At 34.8% G+C, this 22138-nt stretch overlaps 1 protein-coding gene across 1 annotated transcript in view; it reads right to left on the bottom strand.

Annotated features, from left to right (window-relative positions):
* Window positions 1–7936: 7936 nt before the first annotated feature.
* The window catches only part of LOC145666761 (uracil-DNA glycosylase-like), a 76920-nt gene continuing 62718 nt past the window's right edge, over window positions 7937–22138 (bottom strand). The window contains exons 5-7 of the mRNA XM_081734314.1: window positions 21905–21993; window positions 18538–18716; window positions 7937–13602 (exon numbers count right to left, since the gene is read on the bottom strand). Of these exons, the coding sequence (XP_081590440.1) occupies window positions 13444–13602; window positions 18538–18716; window positions 21905–21993 (427 nt within the window). The 3' untranslated portion in view covers window positions 7937–13443. The remainder of the gene's footprint in view (window positions 13603–18537; window positions 18717–21904; window positions 21994–22138) is intronic.

Here is a 22138-nt window from a genome sequence, read left to right as displayed (position 1 = left end):
GAGTAGAAATTTGGCAGCATAGAGAGAATGTTTTCCTTTTCATATGTGTGTGGGTGAATGAGAGAATTGGAGAGCAGTTTTTTTAAAAAAAGATGGTTAATGCGGGAAGGGGTGAGATTTTAAAGGGGACTGCAATCCCTGTCCTCAACTCGACTGACCAATATCCAACGTAGGAAACCCTTGTTTTTCTTCACTTTCCTCTTCCGCCTACTATCACCCACGCCATTGGCTGCTTAAATAGGGGATAGCATCCCTCTTACTAAAAGGTCTTTGAGGGGGGGTATTTGGATAGTTTCCTTTGGCGCAAAATAAATCACACCGAAGAAAAATCATGTATTTGGAGTCGGACGGGAGTATTTTACGATCAAATTGTCGAATCTGTTCGTACTTTGTAGTGTTGTGTGTGTGTGTGTGTGCCAGTCTTAGTTATTCATTGGAATGGTTGCTGTAATTGCATAATTAAATGCCTGTCCCTGATACACGTGAAGTGACAATGAATTCTGTAACGTCTCTGTTGAATGAGCCGTTTCCAAAAAGAACTTCAGAAGCAAAGCTACTTGTGAGAAACATCGGAGGGCCAATTCCGACTCTCAATATAATGCAAGTAATTAGAAGTTAGAAACAAAAGGAAGTTTAATCTCAACTTGTACGAACAACATAAGTGGTTATGTGGATGTGAAATTAAAAATGCTTTGTTTCGTTTTCCGTGTTTGTTGTTCAGGGCGGGGAAGATACATAGAGTAAAGAAAAGGTGTTGTGGATATCCAGCATCTGCACATTAAAAAAAAAAAAAAAAAAAAAATGAAAATTGTGCTGCTCATATATAACATTTTAATCTCACTGTGCTGGAAAATGTGCATATTGCTGCTTAACTAGATGCTGGTTATAGGCGGTCCATTGAGAATCACAATGAAAACGTGACGCAAAACAGGTACGTGCTCAATATAATCATTAATTCGGTTTTTTGGCGTCTTCGAACTGGCTTTAAGAGGACATGTTGAAACAGACTCTTCTTCAAAGCCATGCGTATCTAGTGGAGTAATTAATTTCAGCGTTGAACTTGACAGCGCTCTCAACAGTCATTTACAAAACGCAACAATTTTTAAGGGTACGTCAAAAATCATACAAAATGAGCTTCTCCATTGCATGTTAGAAGTATACCATGAAGAAATCGCTATTATTGTTTATACTTATTATTATTATTATTAGATTGTTATTATTTGTAATAATATTAATAATAATGAAAAAACGAGGTCATATATTGTGCACCATTTAAAATTCAAAGCACGAGCCGCCACTGCTGTTTGTCTAGTTTTCGACATTCCCTTCTAATTTTTTCTCGCTGCTTCGCTTCGCGTTCTGTGTTCGTACCCTCAATTTCTACAGTTACACAACGTACAACTCATGTTCTCCATGTTCGTTTGTCTCAATTTCTATACATATCAACGATGTACATACTGTTTATTTTCATTGTAATATTTTTTGAGCTTCCAAACGAGCACATTTTCTTAACAGTGACGCCAGAATTAAATACATGTATTATGCCCTTGATGTTCAACCTTTTATTCTTCATTTGTTGCCTTTTAGTGCTACTTTATGAAGCCCAATGTCTAATGTGAAAACTGCTCAGTACGACATGTTTCGAAACTCATGATAAAGTGCAAAGCCGTGCTGTCGTCTTTATTCCTGATAGTTAACAACATAACAACAGTACCAAATGACACTCAACAAGCAATAACCTGGCAGAGTGATGTTTTAAACAATATAATGTTATTCACCGTTTCCAACATTGTCATTTTTGTGTCACTGACGTTCCATGACACTAATTGTATACACAACGCCTTGCCAGTTTTGAATTGTATCTACCATTTTCGAAAATGAAATGTGCATTTTTGTACTGCGTAAGCGTGACGTCCTTTACGCTGATAAGAACCACCATCTACAGGTACTCGAATTCAAAATAAGGCCTCTTGAAATTTGACTTTTTCGCGATTTTGGACAGCCCTAGCTCTAAAAGTATGCGCTTTTCCCTTATTTTGATGTAAAGAATCACCTAGTTTGTCGGTTTAGTTCATTAACACCCTATATATATATATATATATATATATATATATATATATATATATATATATATATATAAATGAAATTTCGGTATTTTCGTGATTCTGTTCCCTCTTGCAGCAAAAATGAGTATACTATTTACTTGTGAATTGGAAAAGTGTTATTTGTGTTTTCAAAATGTAACCATTATGCCCTAAGGACAAATATAGCTTTCCTACACTGTGGAGAAATACAGCGCCGGCGAAAATTACTGCAATATATGTTATATAACCCTCTTTCACATGCAGTCACTAATTTTAACCGTAAAATTAGCGTTTTTGAATGATGTTTTGTAAAACTGCACCAAAATCATTACATAGCATTTATGGAAACAAGAGAAAGAGGAGGAAAAGTAAGTAGAATCTATGACAGAAGCGTTACCCGCAGAATCTGCAATCAAGCTAAATCTCCCATCTCAGGAATTGTTTGCTTAATTGTTTACATTTTCCTGCCGCTTCCGGCAGCACGCTCTGATTGGGAAAACGATCGCTTTGTCACATCAAAACGTTAATTCTTCATTACTGACCTACCGAGTCGGAACTGCAAGCCACAACCATTGAAAAAGAAGTTTTTTTTGGGGGGAAAAGAGCTTCAAAAGTCAGTCGATCGATAGCTATATTCTATGTCTTCTCTCTCTCACACACACAGTATGTTGAAGGTAATAACCAAATTCAAGTACATTAAAATATATTTATCATGTTCAAGCAATTAATAAGGACTATTTAACTAAACACTATATATAATAAACTATTGATCTTTCATTTATTTTCAAGTTTTTTTTATTACACAACCATATAGCTAAGTTTTCTAAGATATGGTACAGATTTAAATTGGGATTATAATTTTTAGGGATCAGAGTTTGCCCAACTGGGTCCAGTGTGAAAAGAAAAATGGGGTGTTTCGGGTTGGACCCACTTAAAAATACACTTTAAAATGCACCTGGGTTTTTGAGCTTTTTACTAGTATATTATTAGTAGAACTAACAGTAAGGTGACATTGAAAATGATTTTTATCTGATTTTGGACTTTCCTTGGGCGAATTAGATGCTTTCGCTTTAAGGTATATAACAACATTCAACATATAATAAAGTATTTTCTAAGATCTTTATAAACACACTGAATGAATAAAAACAACTTACCTTAGCTTGAGATAATTATAGAACAAATTAATGTATAAATTATGCTTATAGCCTATTCGAAGTAAAATATGCAATTTTATATTTTAGAAAATACTGTAAAACAAAATACAATAACAAAATAACATAGTGACCTAGAATGTATATAGAAATTAGTATGAAATATGGCTAGATTTTCAGTCCACACAAATGTCATTGAAGATTTAAAAATAATACAAAACATTCAAAAATTAAAACGTGAAAGATATTTTCTAATTTAGTTTGAAATTATCTTCTAGTCTGCAGTCACAAAGTTCAGTGTTGCACGATGTGAAAGAATCACCACTCCGTATCTCCCCTATTTCAAGACCTTAAAAATCTACATACCTTAACCAATTTCACAGCTGTCCCACCCAAGTCTCTTTCTAATTTTATTCCTTACCAATCCAAACTGCTCGGGCAATTCCTGTAGTTGAACGCACAAGGTGTCGGAAGTGAACTTTGACAATAAAACACTTATTTTACGCTGGAAAATATTTATTTCGTATAAGACATTTTAAAACATTTATTTTACATTGGCGAACGTCACTGAGGTGAGGCTCCTGGGATGACTCGATCAACATTTGTTAATTTATTTAACTGTACCACACACACTACAGGGTGTAATTTTCGGTCTGTTAAGTTGAAATTTTCCGAATAGAACCACGAGACACACTAAATTTTACGTATATCATTTTGGCGTCAATCCAACAAAAAAATTCAAAATGGCGACTATTTTTTTTTTCAAAGTAGCGGGTATCCACGCTACAAAGCGCAATTTTCGGTTCTTTGAGGGGAAAATTTCAGAGTAGAAGCATCAGACACTCTAAATTTGCTGTGTATATTTTGGCACCGATCCAGCGTAATATTTCAAAACGGCATTTTTTTAAAAATAGAGAGTATCCACGCTACTGCGTGCAATTTTTACTTTTAAGTTGAAATTTTGACGGTAGAAGCACGAGACATTCTAACTTTGCTATATAGATTTTCTCGGCGATCCAATATATAAAATTTCAAAATGGCGGCCATTTTTTAAAATAGCAATGAATAGAAAACTGTTGCAAATTGTGACTATCTTAAAATATAAATCACATTTTAACACTTTTAAATCAGACATTGAAATACTTCGAGAAAACCCAATTAAAAAAAAAAAAAAAAAAACGAGTACAGGTTTTCTTTAAAAAAAAAACGGGTTTAGTAAACTCTGTAAAGGATACAATTTTAAGATGTCTGTATGTATCAATACAATATATCTTAATTACAAAAAGAAAACCTGAGACACAGTGGTTCAATGATAGATTGATTGATGTTAACGTCCCTTTCAGCAGCGAGGCTATATGAGACGTGGACCTACTGATTAACGTGGAATCTGAACCACGTGATCTCCAGCCGGAAATCGAACCCGGGTCTCCCACGCCAAAGGGCTTAACGGTAGAGCGCTTACCTTTGGTGCGTGAGGTTACACTGGTTCCATTCTCGGCCAAGTAGGTTTGTGGTGGACAATGTCGTGTCCGTGGCTTTTCTCGGTGTACTTCCATATTCTCATTCCATCGATTCTTCCATCATCATTCAGTTGCCTTAATTTTGCGTCTCCCTTAGGCTAAAGGGCAGCGTCTGAGTAAGGGACAAAAAGAGAATTCCTTATGATAAATGTCCAACGTCTAAGTGAGTCTCACTAAATAGAAATGGTACAGTCATGGTAATAGATGTAACTACATGAGCTATCACTTGCCTGTCTGATGCTAACAGATGTCGCTACTTGTGGCATTGTTGTGTATAACAGATTTCAATGTCCTTCTGCAGGACGGAGCCTTCACAAATATCTTTTTGACATTCGAAACTAAGGAATCGATTTTAGGAAAAAATGCTTGTTCTGCCACTCAGTGGAAACCATGAGCTAAGCACATCACATGGATAATTTTTGGGTAAAACGATTTTATTGTGTTAGAAGCCTTAATTATATACGGAGCATCTGCTATAAAAAGAACATGGTGGTGTTCGACATACTCAGGCCGAAGTAGGGACATCGATTTATCCGTAAGTCTACATATTGTAAAATGATTGACAGATTCCAACACATCACTAGTTAGCAAAAATATTTTGCTAGGTTCGGCGACTTCCATTGCCCCAACAATAATATTGGCTATATAACGTCTTTCCACATCGGCAGTCTTGTCTATAGAAAATGCCAACAATTTATGAGCCTGGCAATATAGGTCCCAGTTACACTTGTTAAAGAAATTTTCGATTTCACGGCAACACTAATCCATTTTATACGATGTCTTTACTGCCGAAATAGATTTCGTTGTTATCCTTGTTGGCGTTAAACGAAGGTAGGAAAAAGAAGACAAGAATAGTTTGAATGTCTTTGGAAGACACTATCTTTTTCTATATTTTATATTAATTTACTCGAGATTTCTTCATAGTTTATAATTAAAATACTTACTAACATATCCAATCTTTTTGTCCTAATAAATCAATATGGGTATGTTACCAGTAAAATAGTTTAGATTGATCGAGCCCCTGGTATGTAACCATAGTATCGACACCAGTTTCTTATACCATGTCACGCATTCCCCCCCCCCCCCCATTACGAAATCCTGGCTAAACGAACCGATATATGTTGCCCATCATGTTGTGATGGACATGAGTGATTTTTTTAAAAAATCTTATACTCACGAGAATTTTGATGTTTCAACTGTGGAAAACTGATCCAAGAACAAAACTAAGACGAAAAACAAGTCCTATGACCTTGTTGCCAGGAACTAGTGTGTAAATGGAATTTCCGATAAAAATCAAAACACATTACATAAACACTCTCAAGGTAACTATTTTAACAAGATTTTTTTTTTTTTTGGGGGGGGGGTTCAATAACAAGTGTACTTCAAAATAACTTTTAGACTAGTATAAAAACTAGCAGTTGAGAACAGTCAGCATCATTCAACAATCAATCATCACTTTGCAAGCACCGTTCACCTCTGGATCATTGAGTCGCCTACCTCAGTGGCCTGCTCTAAGCTGACGAATATGGAGGGACTTCTATTGCGAGTGTGCTTTGTTCGCATTATTTTTGCATGACATAATACTGTGCAAAGAGAACACTATCTTGTGAGCACACGAGAGTACGTAAGGACAAGCTCCTTGTTAGTTCGAACCTCGAATCACTATAGTGTAATTTTGTATATCGCTTTTTCAATTCGTCATTTTGTTTATATATATTCTTCGTATACTTCAATAAATTTTTTCTACTGTGACACTATAGTTTTTATATCATAACCCACATCCTGCGAGTTATGCAGTTATAACGTTATAATTTTATAAACCTTACAAAACGTGACAATTTTAGTATTATTTTATGTAGAATGATCGAGCCCCTGATGTGATAACCACAGTATTTCGTCACGGACTCCTATCACGAAATCCTGGTAGTGCCTGACTTCATATGTAGCTTTTATAAGAATGGCTGACTACCGTCTCCCACAATGTTTCTGGAATTGTCACGTCCCGGATATTTTAATGATTTCTGTTTTCTATTCCTTTGTCAGAAACATTTTAGATCGCCTTCAAAAATAAGGGAGACACTAACAGCAATGAGATTTCAAGCTTTCAGTATTCACGAATTACAAACTATACACGATATGAAAAATAATCATACTTTTGGATTCCTGAACTCATGCTGGTCTTCCTTGCTTTCCAATATGCTCCCTTCTCCATCTGAAATTTCAAGATTACGATTTCATGTCCCATTAACAGATTTCAACTTTCATCTCAGGTTTCAAAACAACGGAGCATCCAAAGACATTTGACTTATTCTGTATATTACCGTAGCAATACACAAATATTAAAGATCAACTCTAAATACACTTACGGCCATTTGTTGATTTTATAAATTTAAAATAAAGCTTTCTCCTCGTATAAGCCAAGTCGCGAACTTAAGAAAAAAATATTACGAATTAATATTAAATGTTAATTATGCTATTTCAGTGAAATTATCGGGATTGAATTTTGAATTAATCTCCAATCCTTAATGAGCATTTTCACCTTTGATTTGGAGATCCGGGTCTTCTTTTGACGAGGAGACGCAGGGGTGTGCCATTCTGAACTTTGTCTCTTGCTTTCGGGTCGTATTCAAATAGACAGGTTTCATCTCCGATTATCACTCGATCGAGAAAAGTTTCATCACCGTCTACAGGTTCAACAATTTTGCGGAAATTTGCACACGACATTGCAATTGATCGTTCGTCAAACCTCCGGAACCTTAGAGTACTAATGGGGTTGAATTTGGATTTAAACGGCATCGAGAGTATAACTATTCATCTCAGGTTCTATTGATCTGACACTAATATCAGTCATTTTAATTATATATATATATATATATATATTCTCCTTCACTCACCTAAGTTGCATCGTCAAAGTGAAATGATAAACATCCAAAGTCCGAACCCCATCTATGTTGAAAATTTCATTGAGATTGATCGAATGGTTCAAGAGTTATAAGTCACAAACATAGTCACTTTCATTTTTATTTATATAGACGAGAGCTCTACCATACTTGAACCATACTGATAACTTCTCTTATAAATACATTTCAAACCGAACAACGTTGTGTCCGATAAATAAGAGTACGTACTTCATTAAGTAAGTAACTTGGAAGAAAGTATTACGACCGATGAAAACTCCATATTGATTAATAATTAATTTTATTACAGATATATTGAATGAATCAGAGCATTCTTCAAGGATTGTAAGGGCAGTGAGAAGAAAAACTATGAAGAATTAGAGACAAAAATACTATTAAAACGATTTAATGTATTCTTTTATCAAAATATCTGTACATTCAGGAACTGTTTCAAAGAGCCATTTATTTTCCGATATCTGGCAACCTCAGTATTGACACTTTGCTACAACAATAGTTCTACCATATCCATTTATTGTCTTCAGTATCTATTCAGTTCTCCCTAAATGATTTTTATTTACTACATACAAAATAATATGAAATAATAACAGCATTTTTCTATTGTAAAAGCTAAAAACATGTCAACGACATAGATGTAAACATAGAAAAGTTCATGTGTATAAAAAGAAAAGCAAAACAGTATTACATGACCTCAATATATGAAAAATGAAAATGGACTTTTTTTAAAGTAACTTTTTGTTAAGTCATGTTTCAGTTTTAACTAAATACATTCGAAATTTCCTTGTATCATATTCTGACACGTATCACAAACTTTGTACGAAATTCTTACTGGCAACTCATTGTATGCATTACTCGTAAATAATTGAGACTTGACATACTTTTATGAAACAAACATTATTACATAAATCACACCTATTCTCTCAGAACCATATCAAATGTCACGCTGAACTCCAGGCAAGTTACCTTACTTCGACCAATAAAAAAATAAAATAAAATAAAATAAGAAAATAAAAATAAATAAGGTAAGAATTTACTGAACTAATTAAAGGATTTTTTTTTTTAAATTCAAGGTACAGCACTGAAAATTTATTGAAAACCAATGTTAAAATAATTTGTTGTCTTAAAACAATATTTTACAGCATGTAGAATATATCGCACTGCGTATGAAAAACTAAATTTCTGCAATTTTACAGGAAGGAAAAAAAGTTAGCTGAGTCATGAAAAATCAAGGTATCTTCATTTAATGGCTTATTGAAGAAACAAATACCAGATGGATGAAATTACGTAACCCTAATTTTCACGACGCAGTCAAATTTTATTCAGCTACATTGTAAAATGCAAGTCATGCCTTACTTTCCGTAACAGTTCACAGTAAAATAACACCAACTTGTGTTAATAGTACCAGCACACAATATCGATATATTCGGTGAAATATCTTCACTACACACAGAATTTTATTAAATTATAATCATTTATGAACTGTGTTATCTTTTCAGAATTTATCAATAAGCGTCACACTAAAGTTTACTGGATACGAAGTAATTTGAAACAGTTGACAAAGGCAGGTGAGTGATTTATTATTGTATAAAATGAACAAAATAACGGTATTAAGAACTCTGCAAAGTTGATAGCGGAAGAATATAGCTAAACAATATATATATCTCCCCCAGCCCTCACTTTTCCGTAACTTTGAAACAAACGGAAAAAGTACTTACTTCATGTTACTAAAAGATGTGCTCCAAATACTGCACTAGTTCTGCAGTTATTGATATAACATATATTGGATGGATACGTTCTTTTGTTGACAACTCTAAAATTAACAGATTCAGTCCCAAACATTTGAATATTTTTCTTTGTATTTGAAACTAGTTGCAATGACCGATATTGGTTGAAACCCAATGACATGAATTGTAACTTCGAAAAATATAAAACTGGTTTCCTCCTCCACTAATCACGATTCAGCAAAAAGTTCCTGAGGATGGGGTGTACAGATGAAAAATACCCGCAATGTCTTTTCCAAGCATTTGTCATTTAAAGTAGCACGAGAAGATTTTCTTCCTAGTTGTCTCTTTGTTGAGGGTTTAACCTTACACAGACGAGAATTCTGACTTGTTAAAAATTGTTGCATATGTGAAGAAAGAAAAAAAAAAATTCTTTTTTAACACTGCCATAAATCTTCTGATCGCATTTTTGTGATCAGTATTACTATGAGGGGGATTTTACAGTGTATTATTGCAGTGGCTTTATGTAGGATTACTACTTACTATCTTCTTCGATACCTGATTTTGTTAAAAGGAACCTTTCTCTTAAGAAACAAATTATTTTGGTGAGAATCTAAGGGAAAATCTTACCTCAGCTAAATGAATAAAATAAATAATCGCTATCTGTTCTAACTATATACCATGTACAGAAATTTTGACATTGAAAATAACCAGTATCACAATATAATTGACGATATATCATTACATTTATACACACACGCTGCCACAAGTTTATATGTCCAGTGATCGAAGTAAGATGGTATGCCATATATTCTAGCTTTCTAACATTCACACATGCCAACATGAAAAACCGAACCGAATCTAGCGAAAAAATTAAAAGGAAATACTACCTACTTTTAATGATCGATATGCATGCATAAAATTTCAGGAAAACACACCGCTTGTGATTTATTCAACTTCAACTCGATAAGTTACAATATATTTCTTAAAAAAATACAGTGGCCTAAAAGAGGTATACAGTCCTGTATGTTTTATATATGTAAATCTGTATACCTACTTTTGGGACACTCTATTAATGAACATCTGTACTACACAAAATTCCTGACAGAACTCGAAAAATACTCTTAGAATTGGCATGCGAATGTTGACTTCTTATGGTTGGAGCATTACTACTACAATACAGAGGGAATATAAATTAATGGTAAGTGACAAAAATCGACTGACGTTTTATGACTGGAACGTTACATACATGAGAAGTATAAAGTAAGGGTGAGTGATAAAAACATAAATTACTCGTATAATTGGCAGTGTCTGACTGACTTCTTATGGCTGGAACATTACATATAATACATGAGGAATATAAAGTAATAGCGACTGATAAAAAAAAATAAAAAACATGAATTACTCGTATAATTGGCAGTGTCTGATCGACTGACTTATGGCTGGAACATTACATACAATACATGAGGAATATAAAGTAATAGCGAGTGATAAAAAACATGAATTACTCGTATAATTGGCAGTGTCTGATCGACTGACTTATGGCTGGAACATTACATACATGAGGAATATAAAGTAATGGCGAGTGGTAAAAATATGAGTTTACTCCTATAATTGGCAGTGTCTAATCGTTGACTTCTTATGGCTGGAACATTACATACTACAACACATAAGGAATATAATGTCAAATGATAAAACCAAGAATTACTGAATGAACAATTGCAATCTGTAATCACTTAAAACTGAGATTCCTTAACCATTTGTAAAAGCTGAACAGCTGTTTTTACGGGGACTAACTCAGAAATATTTATAATTTAATTTCTCGAACCAATATAAAAATCTTCGTAATACTAAAATTTAAGTGTACCTTTTAATAGTTAAGAATTATTTTGTAATGCTACAACATGTATCTGAGACATTATTTGTTGTACAGCTCTTACTCTAAGCGTATGTCAATGAGTTCATAGGCATAATTATTTACTACATGGTGGTTAGGGTTCTGGAAAATGTTCGACGATTATGCTACGAGGTTAAAGGAAATTGTAGTTAATAGAAGAAATGGACGACAGTGAAAGAAACTATGGCATGAAGAAATGAGAGAATCCCGAAAATAGCCACTCACATGGTGTTTGCCTACCACAAATCCCACTTGGCGCAAGATGGAATCGAACCAGGGATCCCACACACTTAGAGCTGAGCCCTCTATCACTAAGTCGCAGCAGAAATACATTCGCAATCGGGGAATCCTGGGGTCGATCATTCTAAGATTTATAATGATTTCCAAGATATACCTTTAAATACATATCACGACTGATTTTCAACCCAAATAAACTTCTTTCTATTGCTTTCTTCTACTGTAAAATAACTTCAGACTTGCATGTAGAATTTCGTTCGTAAATATTTTCTTATTACTAGAAAGTATGTAGACTTTGTTTTAAAAAGAAAAAGTTTGAATGAGTAAGTAACAATGGTAATATGTATTTGGAACAACTTAACTGCACAACACCACATATATCTACACGGAAGACAGATCTCATGAAGTTCATTTCAGTAATTCCTAAGAACATAACAAAAAGCTTGGAGGCAGTTCCAATGCAAAGTTGTACAATTTGTTAATCAAGTTTCTTCAGAATGCTATAATTCTATATACAGAGCAGAGCAGAGCTCTTTAAAATAATGAATGCTAATTATTACTTACAAAAAAGTGAAGATTGGAAAAGCACACTTAAAGACTAGATGCGCATATACTTTCAAGGGAAAAATATTTCTAAATAAAACACTATGACACACATGCTATGTACTTCCATGACTACAGTGTAGTAAAAATTATATTAACTAGAAGAAACGCTTAAAAACAGAAGATCAAGGCATCTTCAAGGCGGACAGGGAGTTATTTCATTTTGTTAATGTATCAAGTGGAAGCTACATTTTGTTTCATACAGCGTAGTAATAACCGGAGTGATAAACATCCAAGTGCAAAGTACCTGTATGATAAGTACGAACAAAAGAACACTAAAGGAACTAGGACTAGGGGAAGTACTTAACTTAATCTGAATGTCTTGCTCTTGAGTATGCAAATGAATTAAAAAAAAAAAAAAAAAAAAAAGTATTACCGTGTTTGGATAACATCATTGGAAACAATATTCAGCAAGGTGAACATGTGAGACCACTTTGGGAGTTATACGGTGAATGCTAATAGGGTCTTATCTCTATTTTTAATATAAAATTAAGATTGCAGTCTTTTCTACACATTAGGATGAGGTCAAATATATGCAAACATTAATACTGAAATATTTTTCATTCATTGTCACACACGTGCGTAACACATTTTCATGTTCTGGCTACCCCTCTATCTCCCTTGTGCTTCTCTGGAATCGAAGAAATATCTATGCGTATACTGTAAAAGCCCAAATCAGTTAACTTGGACAACTTTGTAAGTTAAAAGGTAAAACATGAGTGTTCAAAGAGGAAATGAACCACAGGAGCAAGATAGTCTTAGGAAAGTTTAGTCATGTAACCTAGAATTTAAAAAGGAAAAGGCATAGTCAAAATATGAGTATAAAGGGTAATAAGAACATCAGCTGTCTCAGTCAAACATGCGTTAACATTTATTTCAATAGAAAAACAGGAAATGCTACAGCACTGAAATGTCACTATGTTTATAAGTAAGGCTAATGTTCATCACTGTCAATGACTGTCAACGCTCCGGAAGCACGCTGGCACCCTGCAAGAGGCTATGCGCAACCCCATCATATACTCTGAACAGCAGCTTTCAGCTCATCTTTCAAACATACAGACTGACATTTCATTTTTGTAGCATTTTCTGTTTATTGTACTGAAGTAAATGCTTATGCATGTTTGACTTGGATAACCTAATATTTAGAATATTTCTATTTCCAAGTTACGAGTTGACTTCTAAATAATATTCCTCTGGAATCGAAATCTCCCAGTCCTCACGCCAGATCACAATCACGGAAGTACATATACTGGTATTTTATGCAAAATCTAGTATACACTACATGTTTAAAAAATGGCACAGAAAAGTTCAGTCTTCACTCTTCATCTTCCAGAGGTAAATACGACCAGTTTATCGGTTTCTTCCCCTCCTTTTTCAGTAGTTCGTTACATTGCGAAAAATGTTTACAACCTAGAAATCCACGATGAGCAGACAATGGTGATGGGTGAGTCGCTTTAAGCAAATGATGACGTTTCTGTGCAAAAACAAAATAAGAAAAACATAAAAAGGTAGAGAACAGAAACAAGTAAAATAACTAAAACGTAATGCAACAATGTTACAGATTATTTTCTACCCAAGTATACGTAGACATCGCAGTTTCCTTCATTAGATACAGGCTTTTCTGTTCCCCCTCCCTCTTCCTTAAACACTGTAAATCATGTAATACCAAAATTAACTATAACGATAAATATAATACCATGAACATTTGGTTAAACCTCAGTTTAACGTCCCTTCAGCACCATGGCTATATGGGACGTGGGCATATACTTTAAGGTGGGATCCGAATTATATGAGCTCCCACTGGAAATAGAACTTCGATCTCCTGCACAAAAGGCATGTATGCTAACCATGTAGCCACGAGGGACCTCTGAAACTGAAAATCAGGGGAACATTTTCGTGGCTGGATTCATTAGAAATTTCACTTCATTCAGTATCCAGTGTAAATGATATTATTCTGAGAACTCTCATTTCAGCAGGCGTTCCATCAGCGAGAAAACCAAATGGATGCAGCCACAATGACGAAAACGGCTTGACGGAATGATGCTAGTGCCATAGAAGAAAGGGGAGCCACTTGTTTGGGATTTCACCTGAGCTCCCTCAAATGTACCAGATACATCGACTCGGCCAGGACTCGTAGCAGCTCGGAGAGGTCGAGAAAAGGAATCAAGATATCAATCTATTGGACAAATATTTGTTTGTTACAATAGCAATTGAATCAAGTGGTTCATCGTGTTAAGAGGGGTTTAATTTTTTCAATGAAGTTGGCCAATGCATATCGTTAAAATCAGGAGGTACCCGAGCTAGAGTATTTCTCATACAACGGATTAGTATAGCCATTCAACGAGGAAACGTGTCAGCTATCTTGGGAACTTTGCCAACCGGAAAAGAATTAGGAGATATCTTTCTTTTGTAGGCGATTTATGAACTATTCGGGATAAAATTTTCGTCAATTGACAATGATAATAATAATAATAATAATAATAATAATAATAATAATAATAATAATAATAATAATAATAATAATAATAATAATAATAACACGAAGATAAAGAGGAGAAGGACTGTTAAATATAAATTTGAATGAGGCCATGGGTTATAACAATATTTGATTGTTGAATTTTAAATGTAAAATAATTAGGCAAAAATCGCTTTGTTTATAACATGAAAAGAATATCATGATAGTATATGTGGTTTTAATTAAGCATATTCAATAAAATAAACTAATTTTGAATTTTGCTTAACCAATTTTAGCCATTTAAAAATCTTACATTGCAAATTATAATTCCTTACTCATCTACTTTTCACCAAAATTTTAATTTCAGTTTACTGTTAATTTCAGTTTTAAGTTCACTCTGTAATTTTCAAATCACTGTTCTTCCTTATAGATTACCGAAGACTAATAACCAAAATCAAGCTCAGTATCATGCACATGAAAGTAATGCTGTTAATTGTCTTGCTAGTTGGAAGTCCTTTCTCCCAATTATTTTCTCCGGGAACTGAGCTTCTTTTCAAGTTTGTTGCAATCGTATCAATGTTCTGAAGAAATAAAACAGAATTACATGAAATTTCTCGACAATTCAATACATGTTAAATTCAAAAGTATTGCCTTACATGGATTAGCATTATGGCGTCTCCCCCTCCCTTTTTTTTTTTAATGTGCAAACTCTGCACTTCACTGGACGTAATGTGAAAAAATTCGAATGCGGATACTTGTTTAAGAAGTAAGCACGATAATTTTCTGAGTTTGTAGCTCTATAAAAGTAATGAGTTAATCAGATTTGCCTAAACAATTCAATAGACTCCACTTATGTCGTTCACAAATGTCCCGTGGTCGTTTTTAAACCACATATTAGTGAAAGTACCAGGTTCAGAATAGTATGATTTTTTTAAAGCCCCTGCTGGACTAGGATTAGAAATTAGACTTCTGGGTTGTTGGGATCTATGGTCATTTAGCCCTTTACGTGTATGAAGGATGACGTCACTCGGCGAGCACACTATCCTATGAAAAGGACGGAAGAAAGTGACCTGGGACCATTATGTTAGGTACTATCCCGGCATTTACCTTGTGTGAATGAGGGGAAACCCACGAAAAACTCACTCAAAATGGCTGGCCTGAAAAAGTTGTTACACTTTTTCGACTGAATGTCCCCACCGGAAATCGAACCCGGGACCGCTCGCACCAAAGACGAGTGTTAGCGACTACGCCATAAGCCCCAGTTGAATCTTCGGAGAGCGCGAAGAGGGACACATTTTTGTTACTGAATTAAAAGCAACGAACTATGTCCATAAAGTCAAATACAGCTCTAATTGAAGTGATTTAGAGATCAAATATCTAATAAGAAAACTTCAACTCAGGAGAAAAAAAAAAAAAAAAAGTACCACCATCATATCCAATTTTGTTTAATTTTTTTTTCCTGGAAATTATACATGTTTTTAAGGGACCTATAGTTTTTGTTTTGTAGGAAAAAAATCCTGCCAAATAACTGGTCATCAAGGACTTCAAGTACAGTTTGAATTGAAGTCAACATGGAAAATTCGGAGCTCCACCAGCTATGGAGACCAGTACAGTTATATTTTTTGTTGAGGTATATACATAGTTTCCAGAAAGAAAGTTTGAACAATATCAGAAGTGATGATGGTACAGTCCGCAGCAAAAAACCTGCACCATGAGCATGTAAGTTTGTGGAACGACGAGGTCTTTTGCTCCAAAATAAGTGTGCTGTGGAGGACGCAGAGGCTTTTCCTGGAAGATTCGTGCCACTTAGACGTTATGTTGATTCTCTGCGCTGTTAGGCGTAGTTTCACAATAAACTTACATGCTCATGTTGCAGGTTTTTTCCTGCGGACTGTACAAGCTCTGTCTGAATGAAACGGACCCCCTTCCCCCTCTCATCTGTGGATTCAGTGCCACGAGTTGTCTTATTGGATATTTCAGTAAACGGTAATAGGTCATAACACTGATCAGTGAATATTTACAGTACGTCCTTAACGGGTTACTGTATGTCTCGAGACAATGTTAACAAAACTTGTTACTATAAACTTTTTTCCAACCCTGTATATTTTTTGTCTTGGAACAAGCTTTCCTAACTTGTAACAACAAAATTAATTTTTACCTATATGACTTCCTTCAAGAGCCGTCACTGGTCTTGACACACGTTAACTTTATTGTTCACATATTAGAAATCTCTACAAAGTGATTGGGTAAAACTAGTCGCAGATCATTAAACTTACTTTTAAAAAAGTTCATTAAAAGAAATAATTTCCGTTAGACTGAACCTTGAAAGGCCGCCGCCCAAACTAATTAAAAACTCTGACGAGCGACGCAGACAAGCCAGCCCTGTTTTCAATCACATAAATGCGATTATCGATGATTTTAACTGTCAACGGCATGCCTCTTTGATAAGTTCCGCAAACAGGTCCGTATCTAGCGTAGACGTGTGCAACGGTCTAGAAAACGTATGCTACAGAATCAAGATTAATGAACGGAATCGGAATTGTTTGCTATTTTCTACTCCAGCTTTTAACTTGGAGTCACTATTATTATGTACCGAAGTATTTCGGAAGCTGAAATCAACGCTTTGCGCAAATTCTATTGATATTTGTTTATTCGACACACAAATTTTAGCTGGAGATAAAAAATATACGATACTATTGTAGATAAGATGGATTACCACTTAGGACGTTCGATGGAAGTAAAGCAAGAGACAACTACAGCTGAAGGTTATTCATGCCGTATATTTAATTTTCTTTATAATTTATTTGGGAGTAGCCGACAAACATCAATTTACCATCTGCAAACAATTTGTTTTTACTTGTATAAAAGCAGAACATCGACGCATACAAATACGGAAAAACATACAAACATTTGAACAAAGCTTTTAACATTGTAAATAATTCAAGTGGTAACGAACGTTTTTCTTCATACTGCTATTAAAACGGAGAAAAAAAAAAAAAAAAAAAAAAAACGTAATTTTGTTTGCTTCCATTTGCATTTTCTCGTTTTAATCAGATTTTAAGGCTTCAAACTGTTTTAAATTAGTGATGTCTAAAGATTTTTTTAAAGGATGTAACTGTTAAAGGTACTTTTTGTCTAATAACAAATGTTTACAGCTTGTACGTTCATTATATGGAAGATACTGCCCTGTGAAAAATAGATCTAGTCCTAAAGGCGAAAGGACTAACCATTTCGCTTGAAGGGAATTTAATCATTCAATTGAATGAAACAAGTATGGGTCATGTGATGTAAACCAGTCGCGCCGGCCAGTCGTAACAAATGTCTACTTTTAAATTTTAAATTAAAATGACTACTTTTCACTCAATTGTTTATTTCTAGTCAAATAGTTAACACGCTTCTTTTTATTTTGTTCGCCGCACGTGATATGGCTCCAACTTCTTCATAATTTTCAAAATATACTTTAATGTGTAAATACGTAGCAGAATCTACTAATCGTTACGCAAAACAATTTTAAACATGTCTAATGTTTTTCTGTTATCCTCTTTTACTCTTTAATCCATTATTTAAATATGAACTGAAAAAATTCTCAAAAGACAAGTTCATAAAAATGTGTAGAATTTATAGCTTGAAAATGCTTACTTACCCAAGTTTCTACAATTCGAACCACCTCGAATCGAATTGGAACAAGATTTGCATAGTCCTTATTCGCAATTCCTGAGAATGCTTCTACCGTGTCAAGATTGTGTACCCAGAATGTTCCACCAACTTTGTCAACATTTTAAAATTTTTTAGCTGTTATAAAAGACTACTTTGAAGGACATTTAGAGTAAATTATTTTTATAAAATGAACGTACTATGGAGAGACATTTTAATACTACTTTGCATACTACAAAACACAAGTCCCATGCAAAATACGGAACTTAAACTTACTGAAAACTTTTATCATTAACTTGCCTGATTAACTACAGCAGCCTTCTTCTGTGCATATGAACCCCATAAAAGGAAGACAATGCCCTTCTGATTGTCGCTCAGGTACTTAATTACAGCGTCTGTTAACTGCTCCCAGCCTTGATCCTTGTGAGAGTTTGCCTGATGTGCTCGCACAGTGAGACACGCGTTTAGCAGTAGAACACCTACAGAGAGAGAAAACGGACATCAATTCAGATCAATAAGAATTTTGTCTATATATCTACACTAGCGTCAATTACCCGCTTCGCTGGATTAAAATAAGAAAAATTAATATGTTCTGTTGCTAGTCTCTTTTTACGAGAATATAATGAAAAAGCAGCAAATAAATAATCTATATAAATAAAATTTCAATATTCCTATTCTGGGTTGAATTTGGTTCAAATGGTTGAATTTCGTTCAGAAAATGGAGTAATCCGAAGAAAACCCACACACGGTGTTTGTCTATCACAAAGCTCACTTGAGCCGGGCTGGGATCGGACCAAGAAAAGTAAACGTCTACCACTGAGTCACCGCGGCCTCAGTTACGAGTTCGAATTCCGCAGTGAACAAATCCCGAGTTTCTGCTACGATTATCCTCCCTCCGTTTTACAAGGTGAATGCCAGAATAGTACCTTTAATAAAGTTCCTACCGACTTTCTAGAGTACTCTTTCCTATTGTTTGCTAAGCTCTTAATGTTAGCTGCTAAAGGTCAATTGACTTTGGATGCGTTCAAAACTACTCAGTTGTTAATAAATAATGGGAGATTTGTTTTTGCATTTATTGACCGGGCAAATTAACACTTCGCTATATGAAGTGTTTTTTTTTTAACATACATCATACGTTATTGTACACTCGCTGTTCGACTTCGATCAAGGTTCGATCAATACTGCATGTTATCAGGGGAAAGGGAGTTACTCGCGAATTCTTCAACTTCGCACTGCTTGGTTATTGATTTATTTTTGCAATGCGCATATTCTGTTTTTGCCATTCCTCACACAAGGAAAAAAAAAATAATAATAAGTGGGAGTTTACTCGCTTAGAAGAAAGTTGCCTTCAACTACTTCAACCTCAGAGATTGTATAACCTACTAACACCAGAAGAATGCTAGAACGATGCCTTTAAATAGTGCACTGGTTGCTTTTAGCCATTATTCTTCGCTCGGGAACACCGTATTCATTTCTATTTTTGAATTTAAAAGTAGTTGTAATTTTATTATTTGTCAAGAACATTTCTTCCTTTTTCGAATCTTTGTTACAGAAGTATTACAGTACCCTAAACATGACAGAACAGGCGAAAAATAAAAATACTTGAGATACAAAAATATAGCCAAATCATAAAAAGAACTAATTTCTGTTTGTTTCCAACACAGTTAGCAATAGTTTGGTGCAAAGGATCAAACTCATGTTTCCGATGGAAAAAGATAACAGAACTTTCCGTTTTGACCCAGCGTGATCAATTAATTCGGAAAATACGTAATTAGAGGAAAACTCCGGCCTACGAAAGCAAACAGAGTAACAGAAGCACGTGCATCGCCCACTCATCACATATCATTTCAGTCATTTACAACCTTATATAAGTCCATTTTTTTTTTAATTTCCAAAGTATGCTATGCATGAGTGTTATCTTCTTATAGAACGACTATATCTGTCTGTCCGACCGTCCGTCTGTCGATAGACATAAGAGCTAAAACAAAGCAATAAGAGATATCGAGAAGCGGCTTTTCGTAATCGATTCAGAGACTCAAGAATAGGATCCATGTTCTCCATCAACGCTCTATTCAAACCGGAAGTGGCAGAAATCAACCATTTCCTATTTGAATGCTGACTGTCATAGAACAAAAGCTGTAATAGATAGGGAAAGCAGTGTTTTACAATCGATTCTGAGTTTCAAAGGGAATATACAATCACTACCCGCAATACTCTACCAAAACCGGAAGTGGTTGAAGTTGACTAGTACTTCCGGTTTAAATACTTATTTCCATTGACCAAAATAGCATTTTTTTTTCAAACAGATCCAACGTCCCAACAATGAGTTGTCTCGACTTTTATCTATTGGTTCAAACTGGAGGTGATTAACATCTACGATTTCCGGTTACAACACTGACTGCATAATGAATAAAATGGAAATAGATATCGACAAGCAGTTTTGTGACATTGGTTCAGTATCGCAAGAATATGTTTTATGTTTGATTTTATTCCTCTACTGCAACCGGAAGTGACATATCAGTTAGCATTTCCGGTTTCAATTCTAATTTTCATAGAGCAAAAACAGCAAGAGATAGTGAATAAAGATTTCTTGACATGGATGGATTCGTTCTATCTTTGATCTTATTACTTTATTGCAACCAGTAGTTACAAGTATACCACTTTAAGTGTGAATACAGCATTTGCATAGTTTGAATGTCTATCGCAGTTTCACACTGTGAAACGAAACTCAGTTGTTTTAAATATATGAACGAGGACACAGTGGCACCAGTCGTAATTAGAAACACATTTCTGGATATTTAAAGCTAGAAATGAAATAGTCATCGGGAATCAAATGTGTGACTAGCGTTAAGCGATATTTCGGGATGAGGGATAAGGAATTAGATTTCTGGGCTTTACGCATCTATAGCCATGTTACCCCATCACGTATGAGGGATAACGTCCCTTAGCGAACATACTATCTGAGGAAAGGGAAGGAGAAAAGAATTGGGATGGAACGAAGCTTCCTGGAACCTGTATGTTAGGTACCATCCCGGTTTTGCCTGGTGTGAATGAGGAAAACACCGGATAACCTCACTCAGGATGGCTGGTCTGAAAAAGCTTTTACACTTTTTCGACTAAGTGTCCTCACCGGGATATGAACCCGAATCCTCTAGGTCGATATTTCAAATATCGATATCTAAAGTTTTACTGATCAATGTATTTTTCAATTTTTTTAAAGATATGGCGATATCCGACATCTCTATATTTTTAAACATTTCGATATTTAATACATATCTAAACCGAGTTATCGCACAGTTCTAAGTGTGAAAACAGTGGAATGAAATATTTAAGTTTTACGTCTCACGCTTATGCCGGCTAGGCTAGGCTGATGAGAAATGAACGAAATGGTGGAATGAAGAAAGAGGGAGAACCCCGAGAAAACCCATGTACACGGTGTACACATAGTTCACTTGGTGCGAGCTGAGATCGAACTAAGGACCCCATGTATCAGAGGTGAACGCTCTATCAATAAGTTACTGCGGTTCCAGCTCTGCCGACGAATTATTATACCGTTAAAATTGAAGCAAACTTGTTAATTTACTGATTAAATTGAAAAAACTGTAATAATACCAAAACACAAGATAATTTTCATGACATGAACGACGAACAAAAAAATATTTCTTACCTTGTTTCGCCCATCCGTTAAGACAACCATGACTAGGAGGCTCAAATCCCGGTATATCATTCTTCAATTCCTGATACATATTCAATAAACTGGAAAAAGGAAGTAGAGGTTTAGAACGTTAAATAGATTTGTATATCGTGAGCTATTCAACGAAATCTGAAGAACACTCCGCTATATTACAAAAAGACGAACGTTTGCATGCATTCCACGAACAGCAAGAGATAATAGTATGTT

This window comes from Thermobia domestica, chromosome 12 (genome assembly GCF_964235325.1).
Source record: "Thermobia domestica chromosome 12, izTheDome1.hap1.1, whole genome shotgun sequence".
NCBI lineage: Eukaryota > Metazoa > Arthropoda > Insecta > Zygentoma > Lepismatidae > Thermobia > Thermobia domestica.
This window is presented reverse-complemented; position numbering and strand designations above follow the sequence as displayed.